At 50.2% G+C, this 21,575-nt stretch overlaps 5 protein-coding genes and 1 non-coding gene across 8 annotated transcripts; 3 read left to right on the top strand and 3 right to left on the bottom strand.

Annotated features, from left to right (window-relative positions):
• The first annotated feature begins 390 nt into the window (after positions 1-390).
• On the top strand, positions 391-2,406 carry LRRN4CL (LRRN4 C-terminal like). Its single transcript, XM_029207287.1, is given in 3 exon segments — positions 391-547; positions 1,090-1,463; positions 1,465-2,406. Coding segments are annotated over 2 exon segments (693 nt in total). The 5' UTR covers positions 391-547; positions 1,090-1,094; the 3' UTR covers positions 1,789-2,406.
• A 2,326-nt stretch (positions 2,407-4,732) lies between these two features.
• On the top strand, positions 4,733-7,271 carry UBXN1 (UBX domain protein 1). The gene is made up of 10 exons (XM_029208225.1): positions 4,733-4,769; positions 4,870-4,957; positions 5,097-5,150; positions 5,239-5,333; positions 5,432-5,501; positions 5,661-5,852; positions 5,947-5,998; positions 6,115-6,231; positions 6,765-6,957; positions 7,130-7,271. Exons 2-10 carry the CDS (start codon positions 4,899-4,901, stop codon positions 7,177-7,179), a joined length of 882 nt encoding a protein of 293 aa, XP_029064058.1. The 5' UTR covers positions 4,733-4,769; positions 4,870-4,898; the 3' UTR covers positions 7,180-7,271.
• A 634-nt stretch (positions 7,272-7,905) lies between these two features.
• LOC114886505 (ubiquinol-cytochrome-c reductase complex assembly factor 3) lies at positions 7,906-10,581 on the bottom strand. Its single transcript, XM_029207045.1, has 2 exons — positions 9,874-10,581; positions 7,906-9,783 (listed from the first exon to the last, which is right to left on the bottom strand). The coding sequence occupies exons 1-2, from the start codon at positions 10,099-10,101 to the stop codon at positions 9,634-9,636; spliced, it is 378 nt and encodes a 125-aa protein (XP_029062878.1). The 5' UTR covers positions 10,102-10,581; the 3' UTR covers positions 7,906-9,633.
• Positions 10,582-11,153: 572 nt separating this feature from the next.
• Positions 11,154-19,954, top strand: LBHD1 (LBH domain containing 1). The gene is made up of 6 exons (XM_029209273.1): positions 11,154-11,303; positions 11,380-11,542; positions 12,382-12,609; positions 14,880-15,004; positions 16,714-16,811; positions 16,896-19,954. Exons 1-6 carry the CDS (start codon positions 11,154-11,156, stop codon positions 16,924-16,926), a joined length of 795 nt encoding a protein of 264 aa, XP_029065106.1. The 3' UTR covers positions 16,927-19,954.
• On the bottom strand, positions 13,066-14,534 carry CSKMT (citrate synthase lysine methyltransferase). 3 transcript variants are annotated; one of them, XM_029209272.1, is made up of 4 exons: positions 14,518-14,534; positions 14,139-14,226; positions 13,902-14,035; positions 13,066-13,738 (listed from the first exon to the last, which is right to left on the bottom strand). In XM_029209272.1, the coding sequence occupies exons 3-4, from the start codon at positions 13,966-13,968 to the stop codon at positions 13,083-13,085; spliced, it is 723 nt and encodes a 240-aa protein (XP_029065105.1). In that variant the 5' UTR covers positions 13,969-14,035; positions 14,139-14,226; positions 14,518-14,534; the 3' UTR covers positions 13,066-13,082. The 3 variants fall into 3 exon arrangements, 2 of the variants coding, with proteins under 2 accessions (XP_029065105.1, XP_029065104.1); XM_029209271.1 differs by lacking the exon at positions 14,518-14,534 and having other exon boundaries at positions 13,072-13,738; positions 13,921-14,035; positions 14,139-14,511; XR_003791554.1 differs by lacking the exon at positions 13,902-14,035 and having other exon boundaries at positions 13,532-13,738.
• Positions 14,304-14,452, bottom strand: LOC114887899. The gene has a single exon (XR_003791654.1). It is a non-coding gene; the product is annotated as a small nucleolar RNA SNORA57 (small nucleolar RNA).
• Positions 19,955-21,575: the final 1,621 nt, after the last annotated feature.

The following is a 21,575-nucleotide window of genomic DNA, read 5'->3' as shown; positions in this document are numbered from 1 at the left end:
TCATTCTGGCCTCCATACCCCTCCCTTTCTCAGTCCATTGGGAGGCAGAAGACAGGAAATGACTGCCATGGATGTGGTATGATTTTTTACTGAAACAGCATTTTGTAGCCCAGGCCCCATGCTGTCCACAGCTGTTTTTCTCTCTGATACCAGCCAGGTGGCCCCGTCCTTTGTGTTCCCCTCCTCACCCCCTCACATGACTTCAGCCTTTGGATTCTCAGCTCCTGGCAGCTTTCCACATTCCACTGCTCTTTCAGAACCCAGGCATCCTGGCCTCCAGCTGAAACCGCTGCATGTGGCTTCCCCCACCCCTGGCCCCGTGACTCAGGCCCTCTGAAGGGACCAGCCCTCTTCTTGGCACTCACTGGGGAGGGGGGCAGGGGAAGGGGGGCCAGGTGGTGACATCACAGTTGAGGGGTATAAAAGCTTTGAGCCAAAACAGAATTGAAATTGAAGACACTGAGAAAACCTGACTGCGCAGCCTGTGCTCCTGGGGACCTCTTAGGACCCCCGGCCTGCTACTCACTGCATCAAGGCCTACCCACTGGTAAGGCGCTGCCTGTGAGTCAGGGAGGTGGGGGGCAGGCAGGGACAAGGACTGACAGGTGGGGAGGGAGGGTTCCCGGGCCTCTGTGTCCCATCTCTTCTCCTTTCTCACCTCCATCTCCTTTCTGGGTTTCTGCATGTGTCACTGACTGATCGATACTTTACTTAGACGGTTTCTCTGGGTGGCAGCTGGGAACTACCGCACCTTCCTTCCCCGGGCTGCGTAAATCACTTGCTCCTCTTCTCCCCTCAGCACCCAGTTCATTCATCAGCTGTTTCTCGCGCTTCATGCACTGCTGGTCGCACACTTCCCTCTGCCGGGTCAGACGACATTTTATTCTTTTTCGCCCAAAACCAAGCACATAGGCTGTTCAGAAGTTGGATGACAAAGGGGTGTATCGTCTCATTTCCACCTCTTTCCTGTTCTCCTCTCGGTCCCCGTTCGGTCGTGTTTCCCTGTCTCTAGAGCTTTTGTTGAGGGAGGGGGGCCTGCAAGGTGTGAGGGCTGGCCGGCCTTCACCCTTCCCCCTCCTTCCCTTCCAGACCCCATGCCGGGAAATCCCCGCCTTCTGTGGCTCCTGGCTGTCACCTTCTCCTTGGTTCCCAGAGCGCAGCCCTTGGCGGGAGACGCGGAAGAAGAGGAGCAAAATGAGACACCTCTGCCGGCTGTCCCCTGCGACTACGACCGCTGCCGCCACCTGCAGGTGCCCTGCCAGGAGCTGCAGAGGGCCGGCCCGACGACGTGCCTGTGCCCCGGCCTCTCCAGCGCCACGCAGCCGCCCGACCCGCCACGCCTGGGGGAAGTGCGCATGGAGGCCGAGGCGGGCCGCGCCGTGGTGCACTGGTGCGCCCCCTTCTCCCCGGTCCACCAGTACTGGCTGCTGCTTTGGGAAGGCGCCGGGGCTCCGCAGAAGGGCCCCCCCCCTCAACTCGACGGTCCGCCGAGCGGAGCTGAAGGGCCTGAAGCCCGGGGGCGCATACGTCGTCTGCGTGGTGGCCGCCAACGCGGCCGGGGAGAGCAGCGTGCCCGGGGCCGAGGGCCTCGACGGCGTGGGCGGCCCCGCCTTCGGGCCCTGCGGCCGGCTGACTGTGCTGCCGAGGCCACTCACGCTGCTGCACGGGGCCGTGGGCGTGGGCTCGGCGCTGGCCCTGCTCAGCTGCTCCGCCCTGGTCTGGCACTTCTGCCTGCGCGAGCGCTGGGGCTGCCCCCGCCGAGGCCGCCCGAGCGGCGCGGGACTCTGAGGCCGCCCGGGGGCCTCTCCGGCCAAGCTAAGCCCGGCGCCGCTCCGGGGGAGGTGGCGGCCCCCGACAGACGGCGGGATGGAAGGCCAGGCGCTGGGCCCCCACTGAGTCGGTTCAGGCCCCAGACTTTCCACTCTGCCCCGAGCTTAGGTTTAGGAGTAGAGGAGGTCAGCAAATTTTTTCTTAAGGGACCAGAATAATTTAGGCTTTGTGGTTCCAGGGGATAAAATCGAAGATATCATGTAGTTCTTACACAACCATGTAACCATTTAAAAATGTAAACATCATTCTTAGCTCTTGGGACTTACAAGTCAGGCCCTGGCCAGATTCGGCCCGTTGGCTACGGTTAGTCTACGTCTGTCGTACAGCCTCAAAAGGGCCCTGCCACTATGGGTGGCTTCCGTGGGGTTTTGAGAATAAGCTGCTGCGGTATGGGAGTTTGGGGCTAGAGACCACTCCTTCTCCTTCTGCCTTTTTGTTTAGATAGTGAGGATGCGCGCTGAGTTAGAATCTGCCTGTGTCTGAGGCGGGTGGAAATAAATGACTGACATGGGGTGGAGAAGAGAAGGACTGCCCAAGCTGCTGTCTGGGACAAGCTTGCGGTTTTGCTAGTAAAATTATAATAATAATAATACAATAATAGCAAAGGATTCCCCCTCCCCCATTTGTGTTTATTGTATATTCACTGTAACAACATTAAAGGAGATGTAAAAGGAAAACATTTTCAATTTTCATGATCCTTTTCAGTTCCTCGTCCACACACCGATTTTTCGGAGTAGTATACATACTTTCGAGTTATTTTTAAATTAACTGGATGTAGAAAAGTCGAAGTTGCTACACAGTTTATTCCTCACTTTTACTGATCTTATAACCTTTTCTCAAATTATAAAAGTAACGCATACAAATTTCTGTACTGAAGAGGGTGAAATGAAAGTTCCCCTCCTCCTCAAGAGGTAGTTGCCTGTAGCAGAGCAAATTTTTCTCTAAGCAATGCAAATATATTTTTTTCATTCAATATATTATGGACAATGTTCCATGTTGGTAAATCACAGCCTCCTTAGTTATGTGAAAGGCATAACTTTCCACTGGAGGATGCTCCTTAACTGGCAGTAGCCTTGGCTCTTTGTTAGAACATTTGTCTTCAGCGTTTGCTATGGACATCCTTGTTTGTTTGTGTATCCTCACATGTTTGTGTACTTCCATAGGGTACTTACTTGGAAGTAGGTGAGAGAGGTAGTACTATACAATTTAATCATTCTTCTATTATTGGAACTCTAGAATAAATTTAGAACACATTTGTTATTTTGAATACACTCACCACATTGCCATGAATACTGTGTCTTTTTAATCTGATTCCTGTATTTCTCAGCATTTATTCATTTACAAATAATGAGGGCCTACTACCTCACTTTTTTGTTGTTTTTTTTCCCCGTACTTTTTCTTCCCTACTGTCTTACTATTAAAGACGCGCTTTACATGCTTTCGTACTTAATCTCTATCACAGTCGTTCTAAGAGATGGTGTCACCTTTTCACAGATGAGAAGTTTGAGGTTCTAAATGGTTTGAAGCTATTCAGTACAAATAAGGAGGTGAGTTAGGACTTCTCGACGCAAGTTGCCCGACTCCATAGCTGATGATCATTCCACCGCAGAGAGGCAGCACAGCCCAGCCGTTCCAGCACGCACACTGCATGGGTTCGAATCCTAGCTCTGCGACCTTCGGTAAATTATCTCATCTTTCTGTGTCTGTTTCCTGTGACTAATAATAGTATCTACATCACATGGATTGTTGTGATGATTAAATATGAATTAACCGTATAAAATTCTCCAGTGCATATATTATCAATATCAGCAACTTATTATTATTCTGCCTCCTAAAAAACATTTAAAGTGAGCTTTAACTTAAGGGACCTAACAGCCTAGGTAGTGGCGGCAGGCTAAGTAATCGACAAGACTACACACCAGGGGGACAAATGCTAATGGAGTAAATACCGGGGCTGGGAGATGGAGAGGGGGTGGTCAAGGCAGGCTTCCCTTAGAAAGCACACCCAGGGACTTCCCTGGTGGTCCAGTGGTTAAGATTCCGCGCTTCCACAGCAGGGGGCGCAGGTTTGATCCCTGGGGACCTAAGATCCCACATGCATGCGGCCAAAAAAAAAAAAAAAAAGGAAAGAAAAAAAAGAAAGCAAACCCAGGGTCCAGTCCGAAAAAAACGACTGGGAGTTAACCAAGCCCACAGAAAAGGCAGGACATCCCAGACACAGAGGGACGGGTATGTGCAAAGGCCGGGAGGAGGGAGAGTTTTGCAATCTGCACAAGTTACCCTCAAGTGGTGAGAGATGAACCCCGCACCAACTACCAACATTTACACAGTATAGTCTTGCCAGGCACCTAAGGTTGGTGCTATTGTTATCCTCACTTTACAGATGGGACATCAACAAAAGAAAGGGTAGGAGGAAGCCAGACTACCAGCATTTAAGTTTCGTCCTAGGTGACTGAGGTGTCATGGAGAAATCTTAATCAGGGAGCTGATGACAGGATCAGTTATTGTGTTTTGCAAAGATCCCTTTGGCAGTAGCGCGGAGGATAGCTCAATTGCCGGAGAGGACGAGCAGATCAAAGGGTGTGCACATTTCTATGGCTCCTGATAAACACTGCTAAATAATTTTCCAACCGGTTGCGCTAAGGGGCCATATCGAGAGCTGTCTTGATTCGCCCAAGGGTTTCAGGGCGGCATCGCCCTTCTACACCGCTGCGGGGCACCCGGGCTTGGGCGGGGGAGTGTGAGCTGCCTCCCGGGCCGCTACTCCTACGCCCCGCCTGTCCCCTCAGCGCCAGGTCCTGGCAGCCGGGCCAGGCCTGTGTTTTCTGGCTCTCTGCGGCACCCATCCACTTCCGCCTCCACGTGACCCAAACAGATTCGGGCACTTCCGCTTCCTCTAGGCTTTCTTCTCGTCGGTGTCCAGGGCCGGTCCGGAGCCAGTGAGTGAGCGAGCGTCCGGCTGGGGCCGTAGGCGGCGGGTTTCCGCACCGGCGGGGGACGCCCCGCACTGACCCTCTCCGGCCTTCTCGTCCCCTCCAGGTCCCCGCGGAAGCGGTGGTGGCGGCGTCATGGCGGAGCTGACGGCTCTGGAGAGTCTCATCGAGATGGGCTTCCCCAGGGGACGCGCGTAAGGGAGCCCCCTAACACCCGTCCGCGGGGGTCGCCGACCTGTCCAGGCCTTTACCCCAGCCTGGCCTCAGGCTCTACGCCCCAGCCTGACCATCGCCATGGCTCGTGGGCGCTATTCACGGTGTTTCTGCCCCCAGGGAGAAGGCTCTGGCCCTCACAGGGAACCAGGGCATCGAGGCTGCGATGGACTGGTGAGCGCTCAGACCGGGTAGCAGGTGACTGGGGACTCCTACGAGGGGCAGCCTGAACATTAACCTCCCTCCCGACTTTCCCTGCCAGGTTGATGGAGCATGAAGACGACCCAGACGTGGACGAGCCACTAGCGACCCCCCTTGGACATATCCTGGGACGGGAACCCACACCCACTGAGCAAGGTGGCCCTGAAAGTCCTGCTGGAGGGACCCAGTGTGATTATTCAGGAGGGCCTGAGGAGGAGGATGAACGGGTGATGATACTGATTGCTTGTTTGTAGGACCCGAGTCTGTTGTGGGAGAAAGCAAACCCGTTTTGACTGAAGAGGAAAGACAGGAACAGACTAAGAGGTATGAAGAACGAGCTCACATTTCTGAGGCTCCTCCTCCACCTCTCCCCAGAGGTGTTTGGGACTGTGTTCCCGGATTCTGTTTTCTGAATCCCTTGTTAATAAACACACCCTCCCAATGTATGTCCATTTCTCTTGAACTCTTTCCTCTGCAATACAGGATGTTGGAGCTGGTGGCCCAAAAGCAGCGGGAGCGTGAAGAGAGAGAGGAGCGGGAGGCACTGGAACGGGAACGGCAGCGCAGGAGACAAGGGCAAGAGTTGTCAGCTGCCCGACAGCGGCTACAGGAAGATGAGATGCGCCGGGCTGCTGAGGAGCGGAGGAGGGAAAAGGCTGAAGAGTTAGCAGCCAGGTCTGGGTGCTGGGGGTGTTGGCTAAGAGATGAGAAAGGAATCAAGATTTGCATTGTCAGTGTCTGACCTACTTTCGTTCTGTCTGCATTCCAGACAAAGAGTCCGAGAAAAGATCGAAAGGGACAAAGCAGAGAGAGCCAAGAAGGTAGGTGATTGGGTACATACTGAGGGTCATGAAGTAGGGGGACTAGTAAATCCCCTTTTCTAGCTTCAGAGGGAAGGGTTGGGCTTAGTGCCTGATTGTTTAACTTTGTCCTCCAGTATGGTGGTCATGGGGGTTCTCAGCCATGCCCACCAACAACAGAGCCAGGCCCCGTTCCCTCCTCTCCCGGCAAGGAGCCTCCCACGAAGCGAGAGTATGACCAGTGTCGCATACAGGTACTGATTCTGATTCCTGTCTTGCTCCTGGGACCCTTTGTTGGCTTGTAAGGCACCCAGCCCAGCCCAGAGCTTTTTTCAGTTACGTTCCCTTTGCCAGACCTCTCCCGTCTTTGTAAATGACTTTTGAAATCCTACCTCCTCTGCTCTTAGGAAAGATATCAAATTTTACTTGCCCCAGTCTTATATAAATCTATGTCTCTTTCATATTCAGCAGTTAACTTCTGACTTGTTCATCGTATTTTCATTTGGCTTATTTTACAGCTATTTGCACGATGTGGTACCTATCCAGATATTTTGTGTAATCTTGTCTTTGTTTTCCTTAAATTGTGAGGGAGCTAGGAGCCTCTCTTTTCAGTGTTCAGTAAAGCCAAGCCTAAGTGGTTGTTCATTAGCTGCTTTAAATAGTAATTATGCTAGTTCAGTCTCTCTAAGAGGAAGGAAAAGCCAACTTTGCTCTTTTCCTTTTCCTTACGTGGGCACTTCACTCAGTTTTGACACTCACAATTCTGTATTTCTGTCTTGCCTTCCAGGTCAGGCTGCCGGATGGGAGCTCACTGACCCAGACATTCCGGGCACGGGAACAGCTGGCAGCTGTGAGGCTCTATGTGGAGCTCCACCGTGGGGAGGAGCTAGGAGGGGGCCAGGATCCTGTGCAGTTGCTTAGTGGCTTCCCCCGGCGGGCCTTCTCAGAGGCTGACATGGAGCGGCCTCTGCAGGAGCTGGGTATGACACGTGGGACCTGAAACCAGGAGGGGGATAGGGGACATGCCTGAGAAAGGAAGGGATGCAAAGAAGGGACTTTGTGGATATAGTGTGAGGCCAGGAATTTGGGGGGGCGGGGAGGGTGGGCAAAAAGCAGATCTTTTGGTTCAAACCTGTTTCGTTCCATCTTCAGGACTCGTGCCTTCTGCTGTCCTCATTGTGGCCAAGAAATGTCCCGGCTGAGAGGCCTTTATCCCACCATCCTTCTCTGACCTCTCTTCATCTTTGATAAAGCACTGACATTACCTTCCTAATAAATAGACCCTCTGAGTTCTGTATGCGACTGACTCCTTCCTGAATGGCCGGGAGGGACAAAAGGAAGGCTTTTAGAACAGACCCTATGCTTCCTCTTAAATTTCCACGGGAGACTTGTTTCTAATCTCTGGGTCTGATGAGTTGCTTGGGAGGTTGAAGGGGAGAGGTGCTGGAGTGTGGGGTGTACGTTGGATAGCATCTTTTGCTCCTATGGGTAAGGCAGTACCTAAGCCTGAAATCCTTAATAGCTATGTGCCTTGACTTCTTTAATTAAGCCTAGTTTCCTCTTTAGTAAACAGGGATAATAGTGCCTGTTAATTGGGGTTGTGGGGGCTTACGTAATACTGATGTAAGGTGCTTTGGCACCGTGCCTGGCACCTGGTAAGTCCCCAATTAAGTATTAGCTAGTAGAAGGGTAGTTTTTAAAATGTGGCCATTCGGGCTTCCCTGGTGGCGCAGTGGTTGAGAGTCCGCCTGCCGATGCAGGGGACACGGGTTCATGGCCTGGTCCGGGAAGATCCCACATGCTGCGGTGCAGCTGGGCCCGTGAGCCATGGCCACTGAGCCTGCGCGTCCGGAGCCTGTGCTCTGCAACAGGAGAGGCCACAACAGTGAGAGGCCCGCGTACTGCAAAAAAAAAAAAAAAAAAAAAAAGTGGCCATTCACAGTGAGAGGAGCCATAGTGTGACCTTCACAACTGCATCTCTTCTGCACTAAAAAGCATTGAGTACTTAATATATACCACACATTTAAGTGCTTTGTATGTATTAACTGAGATATGAAGGCAGTATTATCTAGCTGTAGGTACAATGATCCCATTTTAGAGATTGGGACACCAAAGCATATGACTTGTCCAAACTGACACAGCTAGCAGGTAGCAGAACCTGGACACATCTCTGGGGAGCGTGACTCTAGGGCTCAGGCTCTGAACTGCCAAGCTCCCCTTGCGCTGCTGCTGCTCACCTCATCCTTGTGCTCCCTCAGACAGCTGCTGACCTCCCTCCTCTCATACCCCGACTAGGAAAGAGGCCACAAGTAAACTGTAAAGGTCGCACATGACAAATGTGCTCAGCTTACGACTTCACCATCTAGTAGCTGAAAACCGCACCAATGCTCATATCTGGGTTTACACCTCAGTGTTACCAAGCTTTATTTAGTGTGTTCCGGCTTTATTTAATACAAGCAGGCCCCCCCATCCCCCATCAATTGCAATCTTGTTTGGAACCACAGGACATAAAATAGACAAAAGGGGAGTGAAATGGTTGATTTCGCTGTAGGGCGGCCACCCCACTGATAGCTTTATCTCATCCCATCGGTGGCATCACCAATGGATCCTGTGATGGATTCAGAAATTGAAAGCCACTACAGTGAAAACCTTGTGGGAGGAAAACCCCAGTGCATTTAGTGAGAGGCTGCCCTGTGCCTGGCACTGCACTTTACATTCCTAAGTTCACCTTTTTACAACTCTCAAGATAATTGTCACCATTTATTTATTTATGTATTTATCTGCACCAGGTCTTAGTTGCAGCACTCTGGATCTTCGTTGCAACATGTGGGATCTCTTAGTTGCGGCATGCGAACTCTTGTTGCAGTACCTGGGATCTAGTTCCCTGACCAGGGATCGAACCAGGGCCCCCTGCATTGGGAGCATGGAGTCTTAGCCACTGGACCACCAGGAAAGTCCCCATTATCACCTTTTATGGAACAGGACTAAGGCTCAGAGGTTAAAAACATGGAGGAGTTGAAACAAGATCTGACTCAAAGCACAGCCCTTTGACCGCTCCTACCACGAATTAAGGTCACAGAAGGCATTATGGCACATGTTAATTGCTAGAAGCCCCTCTCCAACCTCATTCGAAGGGAAGGACAGGCACCCAGAGTGTCCTCTATGGGTATTTACTGCACAAGTTTCCAGGATAACGATTTCAAGAACATCACTTGGTTATCCCCGAAAGTACACTCCCGCAAACCACGTGACCTGACGTGTGTTCTGAAAACGTGGTCGCTCTGCCTATAGGGCTTCAGCGTCACATGAAGGGCGGGGCAGGTGGGAGCTGCACTCAAGCCCGCCCGCAGCACTGACCCCCATAACACTCTAGGCTTTTATGGGCGTCCAGCCGCAGTGCTCACTCTCTGGATGGAGGAACATGATTTATTGGTTCCTTCAGGTTAGCCACATCCGATGCCCTGGCCCAAGACGTGGACGTTAAAACACAGTCAGTGCAGGGTTTGGGGGGGAACGTGCTCACCCGGCGGCAGCTCCCCAGGTCCCGAAGAGGTCTGCGCGTGTCTGGACTCCCCGCCGGCCCACAGAGGAGTAAGGCCGGCTCGGGCTCCTGCGCTGCAGCGGAGGTCCCGGCGCGCACGGGGGCAGGTCTGGCCTCAGGCTGACTTCCCGCCGCCGCCACTCATCCAGTTCTTTCTCCAGGCGACGTTCTCTTGCGTGGCCGCGGCCTCCTGCAGAGTGGCCAGAAGTAGCTCTTTGGTCCTGGCCACCTCGTTCCTGCGCTGCGGGTCCTGCTCCGGCATCTTCTGCGGGCAGAAAGGGAGGTTCGTAGTCCGGGCTACCAGCCTGCGGTTCTCCGCCCGCTCGCCCCACCTCGGCCTCCCAGCCGCTCACACCTTTGGCGTTGCCTGCTTCTGCCGCTCTCCCGGGGTCACGAGGACAAAGAGCCCGGTGCCCACGCCAGCCCCCACGCCCAGCACTGCGCCCGTGATCAGCGCTTTGCGCAGGGTCTCCATGGCCGACCGCGCGACCAGCGAGACGCACTCCGGAGCCTCCAGTAGCCTAGCAAGGCCGCCGCGACGTTTCAATCTGCGCAGGCTAGAACGCCTCACACAGGAAACCATAGAGACGGGGCCGGCTAGAGAGGGCCTGGCCAGAGAAACGTTTCGAAGCTAGAGCGCCTGGGTGTCAAGACTAGGTTTAGCTGAGGAGGTTGACCACGTCAAGAGGTGTTGGCACCCAGGGCCGAGCGTGGGGCCCCTTGTCATGAAATCCCGAGGAGGATTGCTAAGGGGAGAGTAAGTGTCTTCATTGTTGCTGTGGGCTTTACAATTGCCCAGCTCCGGAATGTCCTGATCAGTAGAGGGTCAAGGCTGTGCTGTGCTTTTCCAATACAGTACATAAGGACATTCAGATACTTATAAACATCAATCTGTTGACTGCCTTCAATCCCTTCAACTCCTGAACAAAAACTCAAAGCCAAGTGTACCGGGTGGGGAGAACGGTATATTTATGTTTTCTTTTTATTTTGCTTGTTGAAAGTAAACGTTACCTTTCTCTTCACGGTATATAACCTTGTTTTGTTTTTTTTTTAAACCATGGATTTTGTGTAACATACCGAATTCTAGTTTGGAAAAGAAAACACCTCTTAGTTGTGTGACCCCGGGCAAATCGTTTAAGTTCTTTGTTTCTCGGTTTCTGCATCGGAAAATGAGGCTAATAACAGTATTTATCTCATAGTTTTAGGATAATTAAATAAGTTTATACGAAAAGCATTTAAAACAGTTCCTGGCAAATAGCATACACCATAAAAATACTCATTAAATAAGATACAAGGAAACATGTCAATGTGGGAGACCCAGTAAGAACCAGGAAATTCCAAGTTTGTTATCAAAGCTCTTCACTCACAGGGCTTTAATCCAGATGCCCTCGTTAACTCCTACTTCTGCCTTTCCCAGTGTCACCAGGGAGTGAGTAGAAATAAAGCCCCTATTCCACCTCTTGGGATTGTCCCCTCCCCTGAAAGGCCCATAATCTCCTTGCATGTCAGCCTCTTCTCCTCATAAGTGATAAAGGGGCCAGGCTCCAAAGCAGATTAAAGGAACAGTCTGTGGGGTGCTCTGGGCAGGGATACTCCACTGAGTTCAACCACCCTGCACTCCAAGAATCAGCACGCATGGCCCTTGTGCCAGGGAGCAGCGAGGATGGGCCTTGGCCTCGAGATGGCCCAGGCTCCTCCCAGCAACCAGAAAGTCCTAGACTCACCAACCCTCTCTGGGAGGACAGAGGAGAAATTGGCCAGGTTGAAGGTCACCAGGATGTTCAGGTTAGTACTTCCGCACCTTGTGTCTTGCTGTTGGCTCATTCTAATTTGGCCCAAGCCCCCTGCTATGCCCATCCAGGTTGTCTGTCAAAAGACCCGCCTCCCCTCCATCGTGGTGGAAGCCGCTGAGGCTGAAGCGAGTGAAGAGAGTGGGGAGCTCCGGTGGCCACACAAGGAGCTGCAGCTGCTCACTGATGATGAAGAGGACGTTGAGGTCTTCCAGGACCAAAGTGAAGAACCAGGTGAGGGAGGTGGCTGGTTCAAATGAGGCTGTTGTGAATGGGATGGTCTAAGCAGGACAACTTGGTTGTGTCTCTTGCATTAAGCAGCACACAGTAGGTGCTCAGTAAACACGGTGAAGAAAAATGTAGAGGTGGGAGATTAAAGTCAAGGTGGGGCTTCCCTGGTGGCGCAGTGGTTGAGGGTCCGCCTGCCTATGCAGGGGACACAGGTTCGTGCCCCGGGCCAGGAAGATCCCACATGCCGCGGAGCAGCTGGGCCCGTGAGCCATGGCCGCTGAGCCCGTGAGCCATGGCCGCTGAGCCTGCGTGTCCGGAGCCTGTGCTCCGCAACGGGAGAGGCCACAACAGTGAGAGGCCCGCGTACCGCAAAAAAAAATTAAAAAAGTCAAGGTGGTTGGCAAAGTTGATGAACTTTAAAAGGCAGTTGTGATGTCAGGTGACACCTTTTAATATGTATTTTTAATACTTTAAGATATTTTTGTCATGGGGGAAAAGAATAAAATCACCCCAAATCCGACTACCCAGAGATTAACATTTTGGATGCCTTCTCCTCCAGATTTTTCTTCATGTCTATATACTGTTACAGAAGCTACTTTTACTATATGCCAGGCACTGTGCTGAACACTTTTACGTATATTTTTCAGGACCCAGTGAGGAAGGATACTTTCTCCCTCATGAGGAAACTGAAGCTGTTAAGTTAGGCTCTTCATTATAATTGCTGTATTATTTTTATAAGCAAAAGAAATTACATGAATTTATCTTTAAAAAAATCCAGTAATATATCAGGTATATTTTTCACTGTTAATGGGCTCTTTAACTCCCCCCCTCCCACCCCCCAGGCTGGACTTGGAGCTCACTGGACCCCAAATCTCCCTTAAGAACCTTTAACCCAGAACTCAGCTGGGGGCAGGAACAGGTAGATCAAGATGCCTACTGGATTCCAGAGGAGACAGATTGTCAGGAAGCCCCCAATCCCTGTCCTCTCTGGGACTCGGCATCAGGTTCCCATGTGCGCAGAAGCTGCTTTGTGGAATATTCCCATTTCCTGCCTCCCAGGAGCTTTGAGGGTAAGTATCACTCTCAAACATTTTACCTAGGTTTATGAAGCCCTTCTACCTATCCTTTCACAATCTTCCCCTTTTACAAGCTGAGAAAAATGAAGCCTTACAGGTTAGGCCCCTGGGTCACACACAAGTCATATCCAAGGAATTTGGATTAAGAATTCCTATCTGTGCTTTTAGGAGTTCGGTTAACTGGAATGGGGAATGACCCACTTGTGCCTTCTTTATTCAGCGCTCATCTTGTGCCTGGCACTGTAAGTGTTTCACCTGCTGTTGTACGGAATCCACATAACTCCAGGTATTACTCCAGCCTTGCAGATGAGTGAACTGGGGCACAGAAATAGTCAATACTGTGTGCACACAGCTAATAAATATGAAAGCCCGGATCCAAATCCTCATTTTCCAGTCATCTTGCCAAGACAAAAGCTTTCTCCAACTCCTCACCCAACAGAAACACTAGGGTCAGGTTTTAAAAGTCTTTAATTGGAGCTTTGAACCAAGTAAGCAAAGTAGGTGATGCCCCCGAAAGGGCCCAGCTCCTGCACAGACACAGTGCAGCCTTGGGACCCTTGCTCCAGGCAGGGCAGCCGCACATCAGGGTCCTCATCTGAGAACTGAATCAGGGTCCCCCCAGGGCTTAGGACCCTCAGGCACTCTGACAGCAGCTGGTAAGCCCCAGGCAGACCAGCCTGGGCAAGAGCATCCCAGGTACCCTTGTCTAGCACTAGATGGAAAGAGCCTGAGGAAGCCACTGGCTGCAGGTTGAGGGCATTAGCTTGCATAAAGTGGAGGCGTGAGGCAGGGTGCCCCGGGCACAGGGGTGTTTGGCCTTGGCCACCTTCCAGGAGGCTGTTCATGTGGGCCACCGCCACAGGAGAGAAGTCCACCCCCAACACGCCCACTGGGTGCGGGCATTTGGTGTAGAGGCCCGTACACAAGCTGGAGGTCCCACAGCCCACGTCCAACACCCGCGGTGGACAGGCAGCTGGTGCCTCCTGCAGCAGCGGCAGTAGGAGCCCCTGGGCTTCCTCGTATCCAAAGAACCAGTCGAAGGTGCCCGCGCTGCCCTGACGGGGCTGGGCGGGGAGCTTATCCCAGAGGCGGCGGTACGCCAGGCAGCTACCAGCCAGGGAGCCTGTGGACGAGTGGAGGACTTGCGTCACCCAGCGCCCAGTTCTAGCAAAACGCGACAAAACCCGCACCAATGTGGCCTGGGGCTTTAAGCGGCACAATTTCAGGGACTAGACTCCTGTGTAACGAAGAAGCCAACTTGCCCTCCCTCTGTCCACCTTCCCTACCCGCCACGGCGCGACGCACCCCCGCCGCCAGGCTCGCCAGGTGGAGGGTTCGGCGCAGGGCTGCCATCCGCAAGTGACGGCAAGGTCGGCCAGATAAACTTCTGCGAAAATGTCGCCCGTACTCCGGCAGGGGCCTGAGGTCCAAGGGAAGATTTGCAAAATACGCTGTGAGGAATCACGCGTACAGCCTCCCTAACTCTGCAGCCTCGGAGAAAAGGAACGCGGAGACAAACTTACTACGGTACGAACGGCTTTTATTGTTTGCAACGGGAAGTGGAAGAGGAGGGGATGCGAAAGCTCCGGCTCCTGGGGCGGCTCCACAGACCTGAAATCAAAGAAGAAGGTGTGAGCACCCCGGGGAGGAGTCCGCTGAACCTCGGTTCTGCCCTGCTCCTTGGAGCCCTGTGTCCCGGCGCTTGAGGATAGAACCCGCGGAGTGGAAGCCGCCGGTACCGAAGACATGACGCCGAGGGGGCCGGAGCCCTTTCCCTCTACCTCCGTACATTACGCGGACCGGGACCGCACGCCCGATCCCCGCCAAGAAAAGGAGGGTCAACAGGCCCCACCCAGAAACCCCGCACGGCCAGCCGGTGAAAACACTAGAGCCGACACTCACTCAGTCGCTGTCCTCGGAAAGGCCAAGGAGCCGCCCGGGCTCCTTTATATAGCTCCAGGACCCGCCCCCCCCCCCAGCTGCGATTGGCTAACGGAGGGCTGAGGGGTGGGGCGCACACGGACCCTGCGCAGAGCTGAAACGCTGGACCCTGAGCTGGTTTCGCAACGCAGCAATGGGTGCTCCGGGGGGCAAGATCAACCGGCCGCGAACGGTGACTGTGTGGGAGCCCGACCCTGTTTCCCAAGCGTCCTGGAGCCTTTACCCTCGCCCGAGATGGACTCGATGGGCCAGTGTCGCCGGGTGCGGGGTCCCGGGTCGCGGTGCACGGCACCCCTCTGATTAAGCATCTTCCTCCCCCTTAGGAGCTGAAGAAGAAGCTGTTCAAGCGACGGCGGGTGTTGAACCGGGAGCGGCGACTGAAGCACCAGGTGGTCGGGGCTGTGATAGACGAAGGGCTGATCACGAGGCACCACCTCAAGAAGCGGGCGTGAGTGCCAGACCCTCTCCCTCTTGGTCCTCCCCACCATGCCTCCTTTCCTCTTCCTTGTCGAGCTCCGGAGCAGCTAACACCTTTTTGCTTTCCTTGTGTACTCACGTTTATGCAAGGAACGTTTGTGCTTAAACTCTGCTAGTCTCTCACTGTACCTGTAGCTCACAACCTTTCTTTGGTTCTTGGACTCTGATGAGAATCTAAGGAGAGCTGTGGACTCCCCCACCTCCCCAAGTAACATTATTCACTCGCACAGATTATTTATTAATTTATTTATTTTGCGGTACGCGGGCCTCTCACCGTTGTGGCCTCTCCCGTTGCGGAGTACAGGCTCCGGACGCCCAGCCGCTCCGCAGCATGTGGGATCTTCCCGGACCGGGGCACGAACCCGTGTCCCCTGCATCGGCAGGCGGACTCTCAACCACTGCGCCACCAGGGAAGCCCCACACAGATTTTTTTATAAGTACATTTAAAAGCGCACACATAAGTGTGCGGCGAATCATTCGATGAATTTTCACAAGGGCACATGTGAGATTTTGCATATAATCTGAGTTTTGGGGCAGAGTTCCCACCCCATTCTTTCATTGACTTGTTTATTATAAATATTTAGTTTATAAAGCGGCATAATAAATATATTTGGTCCTTGTCTCTGCTTTCTGGCAGAGCTAAATTTCCTGAGTGATAAGAGTGACTTTTTGTTCATAAGGATCCCCTTTTGAGCACACCTAAATTTATGCAAATGGTGACTTAGCGTGGGGCTGGTCATCAGAAAGATGAAGTGATTAGAGGATTGGAAATTTAATTCCCTCTCACTGCTTGTGGGAAGGGGGTGGGTGGGTGCTGTAGATTAAGCTCTACACAACCTCTTGAACCAGCTCCTGATTGGTCAACTGGTGGAGGTACTGGGAGGCTGGCTCACCTGGAGAGAGCATGGAACCTCTGGCCCCTTCCATACCTTACCCTATGCTTCTCTTCCATCTGACTGTTCCTGAGTTGTATCGTTTTGTAATAAATCAGTAAATGCAAATACATGTTTCCCTGAGTTCCGTGAGCTGTTCTAGCAAATTATCGAGTCTGAGAAGGGGATCATGAGAACCCCAATTTATGACTGGTCAATCAGAAGCACAGGTAACAACCTGGATATGTGATTGGCATTTGAAGTGGGGGAAACCTTAACCTTTGGTATCTGTTGCTATGTCCTGGTAGATAGTGTCCAAATGGAGTTAAATTTGTAGGACACCCAGTCAATGTCCATTGAGAATTTGGAGAATTACTTGATGTGGGAAACCTCCCCCACCCACCACATCTGCTGTTAGAAGTATCAAGAATAAGGGACTCCCCTGGTGGTCCAGTGGTTAAGACCAATTGCGCTTCCAATACAGGGGGCATGGGTTCGATCCCTGGTCAAGGGAACTAAGATCCTGCATGTTGAATGGCCAGAAAAAAAAAAAAAGTGTATATATATATATATATATATATATATATATATATGTATTTATATATTTATAAAATAAGAGGAGGAAACGTTTCTATTATGTACTAAATTTTAGCAATTAATGTTACTTTATGTATGTGTTAAGATTAGTTTTAGGTAAAGTAACAGTTCTTTGACTTGGATCCAAAGACCTTTTCAGTAACCAGGACCACTGTGTGGTCTGTATTGGTTCAGGTTAACCTGGATATTTTTGCTCTTACCAATCCTTCAGGTCCAGTGCACGTGCCAACATTACTCTGTCTGGGAAGAAGCGCAGAAAACTCCTCCAGCAGATCCGGCTTGCCCAGAAAGAGAAAGCAGCCATGGAAGGTGAGGCGAGGGCACAGAAGCTGGGGTGAGGGGGCAGCTGGGTTCATTTGGGTTCTTTAATGCTTCCTCTTTCCCTTTGCTCAGTGCAAGCCCCCCTCAAGTCAGCCAAGACTAGTGAACCACATCCCAAATCAAAAAAGAAGACAAAAGTCCTCCAGGATGTAGACATGGAGGACCTTGAAGATAAGAGCTAAATGTCACACCCTTCCACCAGAAGATTCTCAGCTGGAGCCAGGAGGACTCGATGGTTATTTCAGAGGACTTTGGAGAAGGCGTTGCTCCTTTTCACTGTCCCCAGATTCCTCTTCCCTAATGGCCTAGTGACCTGCCCTGGAGGGATGTATTGAGAGGTAGAGGGTAGAAAAGAAAGATTGGAGAGGGGGTCCTAAGCAGTCAACTCCATTTGTAAAAAAGCCCTAGCATTCTCACTGAGATGTGTGTGATTAAATGTAGGAATGGGGATAGGCCATGAAAAGGGGCTGTGAGTGTGGAAACAAGACAATTGGGAAACAGGACCCACAGTTCTTACTTGACCAAAGGCAACAAGAAGCCACCCTCCATGATGGCCCTGTCTCCCCGATGAGTGACACTCCATCTTTCCATTTCTGACAAAAATAAGGTGTTCTGTAGAGATAGCAGAGGAGGTAATGGTCTTGATACTGGCCCTACCACCTCCTCTGTGTGACCAGGGTGGACAAGTGACCGTGGTTGTCTCTGCTTTCTTTGCTGGATTATATTTTTATAAAGTGAACATTATTTTTCCCTTTTAACGTTCAGAAATTCTGTTTGTTGGAAGCCAGGGCTGGGGTGGTTAATTAAAGTGAGAAGCTGTGTGTGCAGAGATGTGGTCAACTGGGGAAAAGCATATTCTCTCCTTGCTCTGTTAATCAGTGCAGGCTTCCTGGAAGAGGGAGGGTTTGGGTACAGTGTTGTGCTCCCCCCTCCTCAAGTTTATATTTTGAACATTTTGAAACCTTCGGTGAAGTTAAGAGATTAGCACACTGAGCCCTTAAATATGCACTCTACTTGGATTTACCAGTTTTTAACATTCGGCTAGACTTGATCTCCTTACCCGCTTGCGTATATATGTGTGTGTTCAAGTATGTATAATTGTTGTCTTTGCTGACTCATTTGAAAGTCAGTTGCAGATGAGATTTCATCCCTTAGGACATGCTTCTATATAGCCAAAACACCTAAGACATTTAACATTGGTGGAATAGCTAAAATTCAGGTTTTCATATTCACATTTCCTCAGCTGTGGATAATATTTTTTATAGCTGTTTATTGTTTCCTCAATCCAGACACCGTTAAGGATCACGCATAGCGTTTAATTGTCATGTCCCTTTAGTCTCCTTCAATCCAGAACAGTACCCCTACCTTGTCTTAGGTGACTTGGTGTCTTCGAAGAGTCCAGCCTAAATTAATTAATTAAAGAATATCTCACAAAAAAAAAAAAAAAAAAAGAATATCTCACAGCCTGGGTTTGTCTGTGTGTTTCCATATGTTTCCTCATCAATAGATGTAGGTTAAGCATTTCTGGGAAAAATTCTACATAGAGGATATTGTGTACTTCCCATTGCATTTCATCAGGAAGTAAGTGTTGACTGAAAAAAAAAAATACACAACCTAAAGGTTGAGAATTATGTTTGATTCAGCAGACTTGCTGAAAACTTAAACCTGGAAGACAGCCTGTCAGATAGCTCTGAGGTAAGGGAGGAGCCAGGATATAGAGGTGTTTTTGCAACAAAAACCAGGTAGTTGGAACATCAAAGATTATTGTTAATTAAAGAAAATCAGACTTCTCAAGTTAATTAATTTAGTGCTTTTCTATGTATGGGAAGATGCAAGAGTCTCGGCTCTTTGAAATCATTCCTTTGATATGCTCCTTAACTACCTATGGCCAGTATCCTGTTCTTTTTCCTCCTGAATCTCCTCAGGGTGCACTGCTGGGGATGGCTGCAGTGGTTGATGGTTTGATGGAGGGCAGCCTGTTTGGAGACCGTCGGAGACAGTCATAGTGGCTGATTGCTTGATGGCCGCAACATTGTTTGTTTTCTGATATAGGAGGCAGGCGAATTTTTCGTCCACACATATAATATTAGTTTGTCTCATTATTGGTGATTCCTAGTGTTAAGTGGGTGTCTGTCAGATTTCTCCACGGTTAAGGTATTCTTTCCCTTTGTAATTAATAAGCAATCTATGGAGTGATACTTTGAGATTGTATGAATACCCTGTTCCCCAATGACCTCTCAACAATGGTTTTAGCATCCATGATGATCCATACCTGAATTAGTTACTGCTGCAAAATGGTGATTTTTCTAATTGTATCATTCATTCATCCATGTTACTCATTTTACATATTCTGTAAAGGAAACCCCTACTTCCTTTTTAAAATCTCATTTTGGTTGTTAAACATCTGTTACTATCACTTTTTCATGCTCCAAATCATACCAAACTGGCCAGCCAAAGCCTGTGTCTTTTTTTTGAGGGGGGTGTCCGGGGGGGCACACAGGATACAGCATCTTGGTTCCCCAACCACGGATTGAGCCTGTGCCCCCTGCAATGGAGGCACAGAGTCTTAACCACTGGACCACCAAGAAAGTTCTGGTCCTGTGTCCTTTTGACACAGTACCACCAGTATCTGAGCAATTCCTTGCTGTCTGGCACAATGTGTTCCAGGCTCACCTGCTACTTCCCTTGGGCTAAAACTTGGTATCAGCTATTTTTCTATGGAGACAGTATTATGTCCAGTTTTGAACACAGAAAGGAAAAAGTACTTGTGTGAAACTGAAATATATTCAGATGCGGTAAGGAGAGGAGGGGAGAAGCTGCAGGGAGAAGGAATTTCAACATCTTGGCATCCCCATCTCCTTTCATAATTTTGTTCTACCCCCTGTGCCTACGGCAGAAAGGAGCTTGCGTTCAAAGAAGAGTTTCTGTACCTGGTATTGTGCTAAATTCTTTACACAAATAATCTGAAGTGGGAATTTCCTGGCCGTCCAGTGGTTAGGACTCCATGCTTCCACTGCGGGGGCACGGGTTTGATCCCTGGTCGGAGAACTAAGATCCTGCATACTGCATGGCATGGCCGAAAAAAGAAAAAGAAAAAAAAAAAAGAGAAAGAAATAGGTGAATAATCTGAAGTGATCTTTGCAAAACGTTTGTGAGATACGATACAACATGCGCCATTTTACAGTTAAGGAAAGGGGCTCAGAGCAGCTGAGTCACTTGCTCAGGGTTACATTGCTAATTAATAGCAGACATGAATCCAGATCTGTCTAACTCCAAAACAAACACCCTTAGATTGTGAAATCTTTAAGGGCAAGGACCACATAATAGTCTCATAGCTGGAAGAATTTATCGGGTTCAAAAGGCACTTTTTTTTTTTGGCCATGTCGTGAGGCATGCGGATCTTAGTTCCCCCACCAGGGATCTAACGCATGCCCCCTGCAGTGGAAATGCAGAGTCTTAACCACTGGACTACCAGGGAAGTCCCCAAAAGCCACTTTTCATAGATCAAAAGTCAAGGCCCAGAGAAGGGAAGTGTTGGGTCCAAGTTTGAAGCAGAGCTAGGAGCAGAAATTGTCTCATTTACTGTCCTAGAGCATATACGCTTCATGAGTGATCGAACTTCTAAAATTTAAGAATAAATATAGAACCACCATAATTAATCATTTAGCTTTTAAAACACCGTCACTTGAAAGGTATCTTTAGAACCTACCATCTGGTGTTATTCTAACTCACATTTCCACTGAGAACAGTAAGCCCTCTGGTTAATACAGGCCTCAGAACCTACCTTCCTTTTCATTCATCCAACCAACTATTAAGAGCCTGCTACATGCCAGGAAGACACAGTTGTATGTGATGATGATAAAGCCTTTAACAAAACTGGCAACATCCCTGTTGTCAAAGAGCTGGAGTTCATTCAACAAATATAATAAAAACAGCTGTTGCTTATATAGTGCTTACCTACCATTGCAGGCACCAAGTGCTATACAGTAAACATATTACCTGGTTTAAATTTTCACAAGCCCGTGAGGTAATTGTACTATTAACATCCCGATTTCCAGAAAAGCAAACAGGCAGAGAGGGGTTAAATGTAGTACACAGCCGGTTAGTGGAACAGCTGGAACGTGATCTAGATAGACTGGTTGGAGCGGGGGCTCTTGATGAGGTGTATTATATCCTCATAAGGTTACCAAGCTCTCTCTGCAGCTATGGGGATGTGAGGTTGGGGAAGGCCCCCCTGCACTGGGAGACTGGGGAGCCTGACAAAGATCGTAGTGCTAACCTAGGACTGGGAGAACACCTTCAGCGTAGTCAGCCCAATTTTTTCAGGCTTCCTCCTCTCCCTCTCTCCTTGTCTTCTCTTCATCTTCTCTTACGGACTTTCACTCCTTTCTTTCCGTCTCTCTTCCGCTTTCCTTCTTCCCTTCTCTCCTTTAACTGCTTTTTACATTGTCACTGGTTATTGATTAAAATGTTTCCTAAGGTGCTTCCTTTTTTAAAACCTCGAGAGTTGAAAATTTTGTTTCGGCTTTAGGAAAATTAATTAAATCCAATTAAGTGGTCGCAGCTAGCCTTAGTCTGTGTAAATAGCCCTCTCGGGGGAAAAAAAATGGTTGCGTTGAGAGTGGGTCGGCTTCCCGCTGTCATGGGTGCAGCCCCGTTCTGGGACGCCGACTCATCTCGGAACCAATGTGTGAGGGTCACGGACGTCGCCGGATTGGTTTTCCTGAGAGGCTTTGTCGCTGGTTCCTTTCG

This window comes from Monodon monoceros, unplaced genomic scaffold (assembly GCF_005190385.1).
Source record: "Monodon monoceros isolate NGI ecotype Baffin Bay Population unplaced genomic scaffold, NGI_Narwhal_1 Super_Scaffold_7, whole genome shotgun sequence".
Lineage (NCBI taxonomy): Eukaryota > Metazoa > Chordata > Mammalia > Artiodactyla > Monodontidae > Monodon > Monodon monoceros.
Note: the sequence above shows the minus strand (reverse complement) of the source record. Positions and strands in the feature narration are given on the sequence as shown.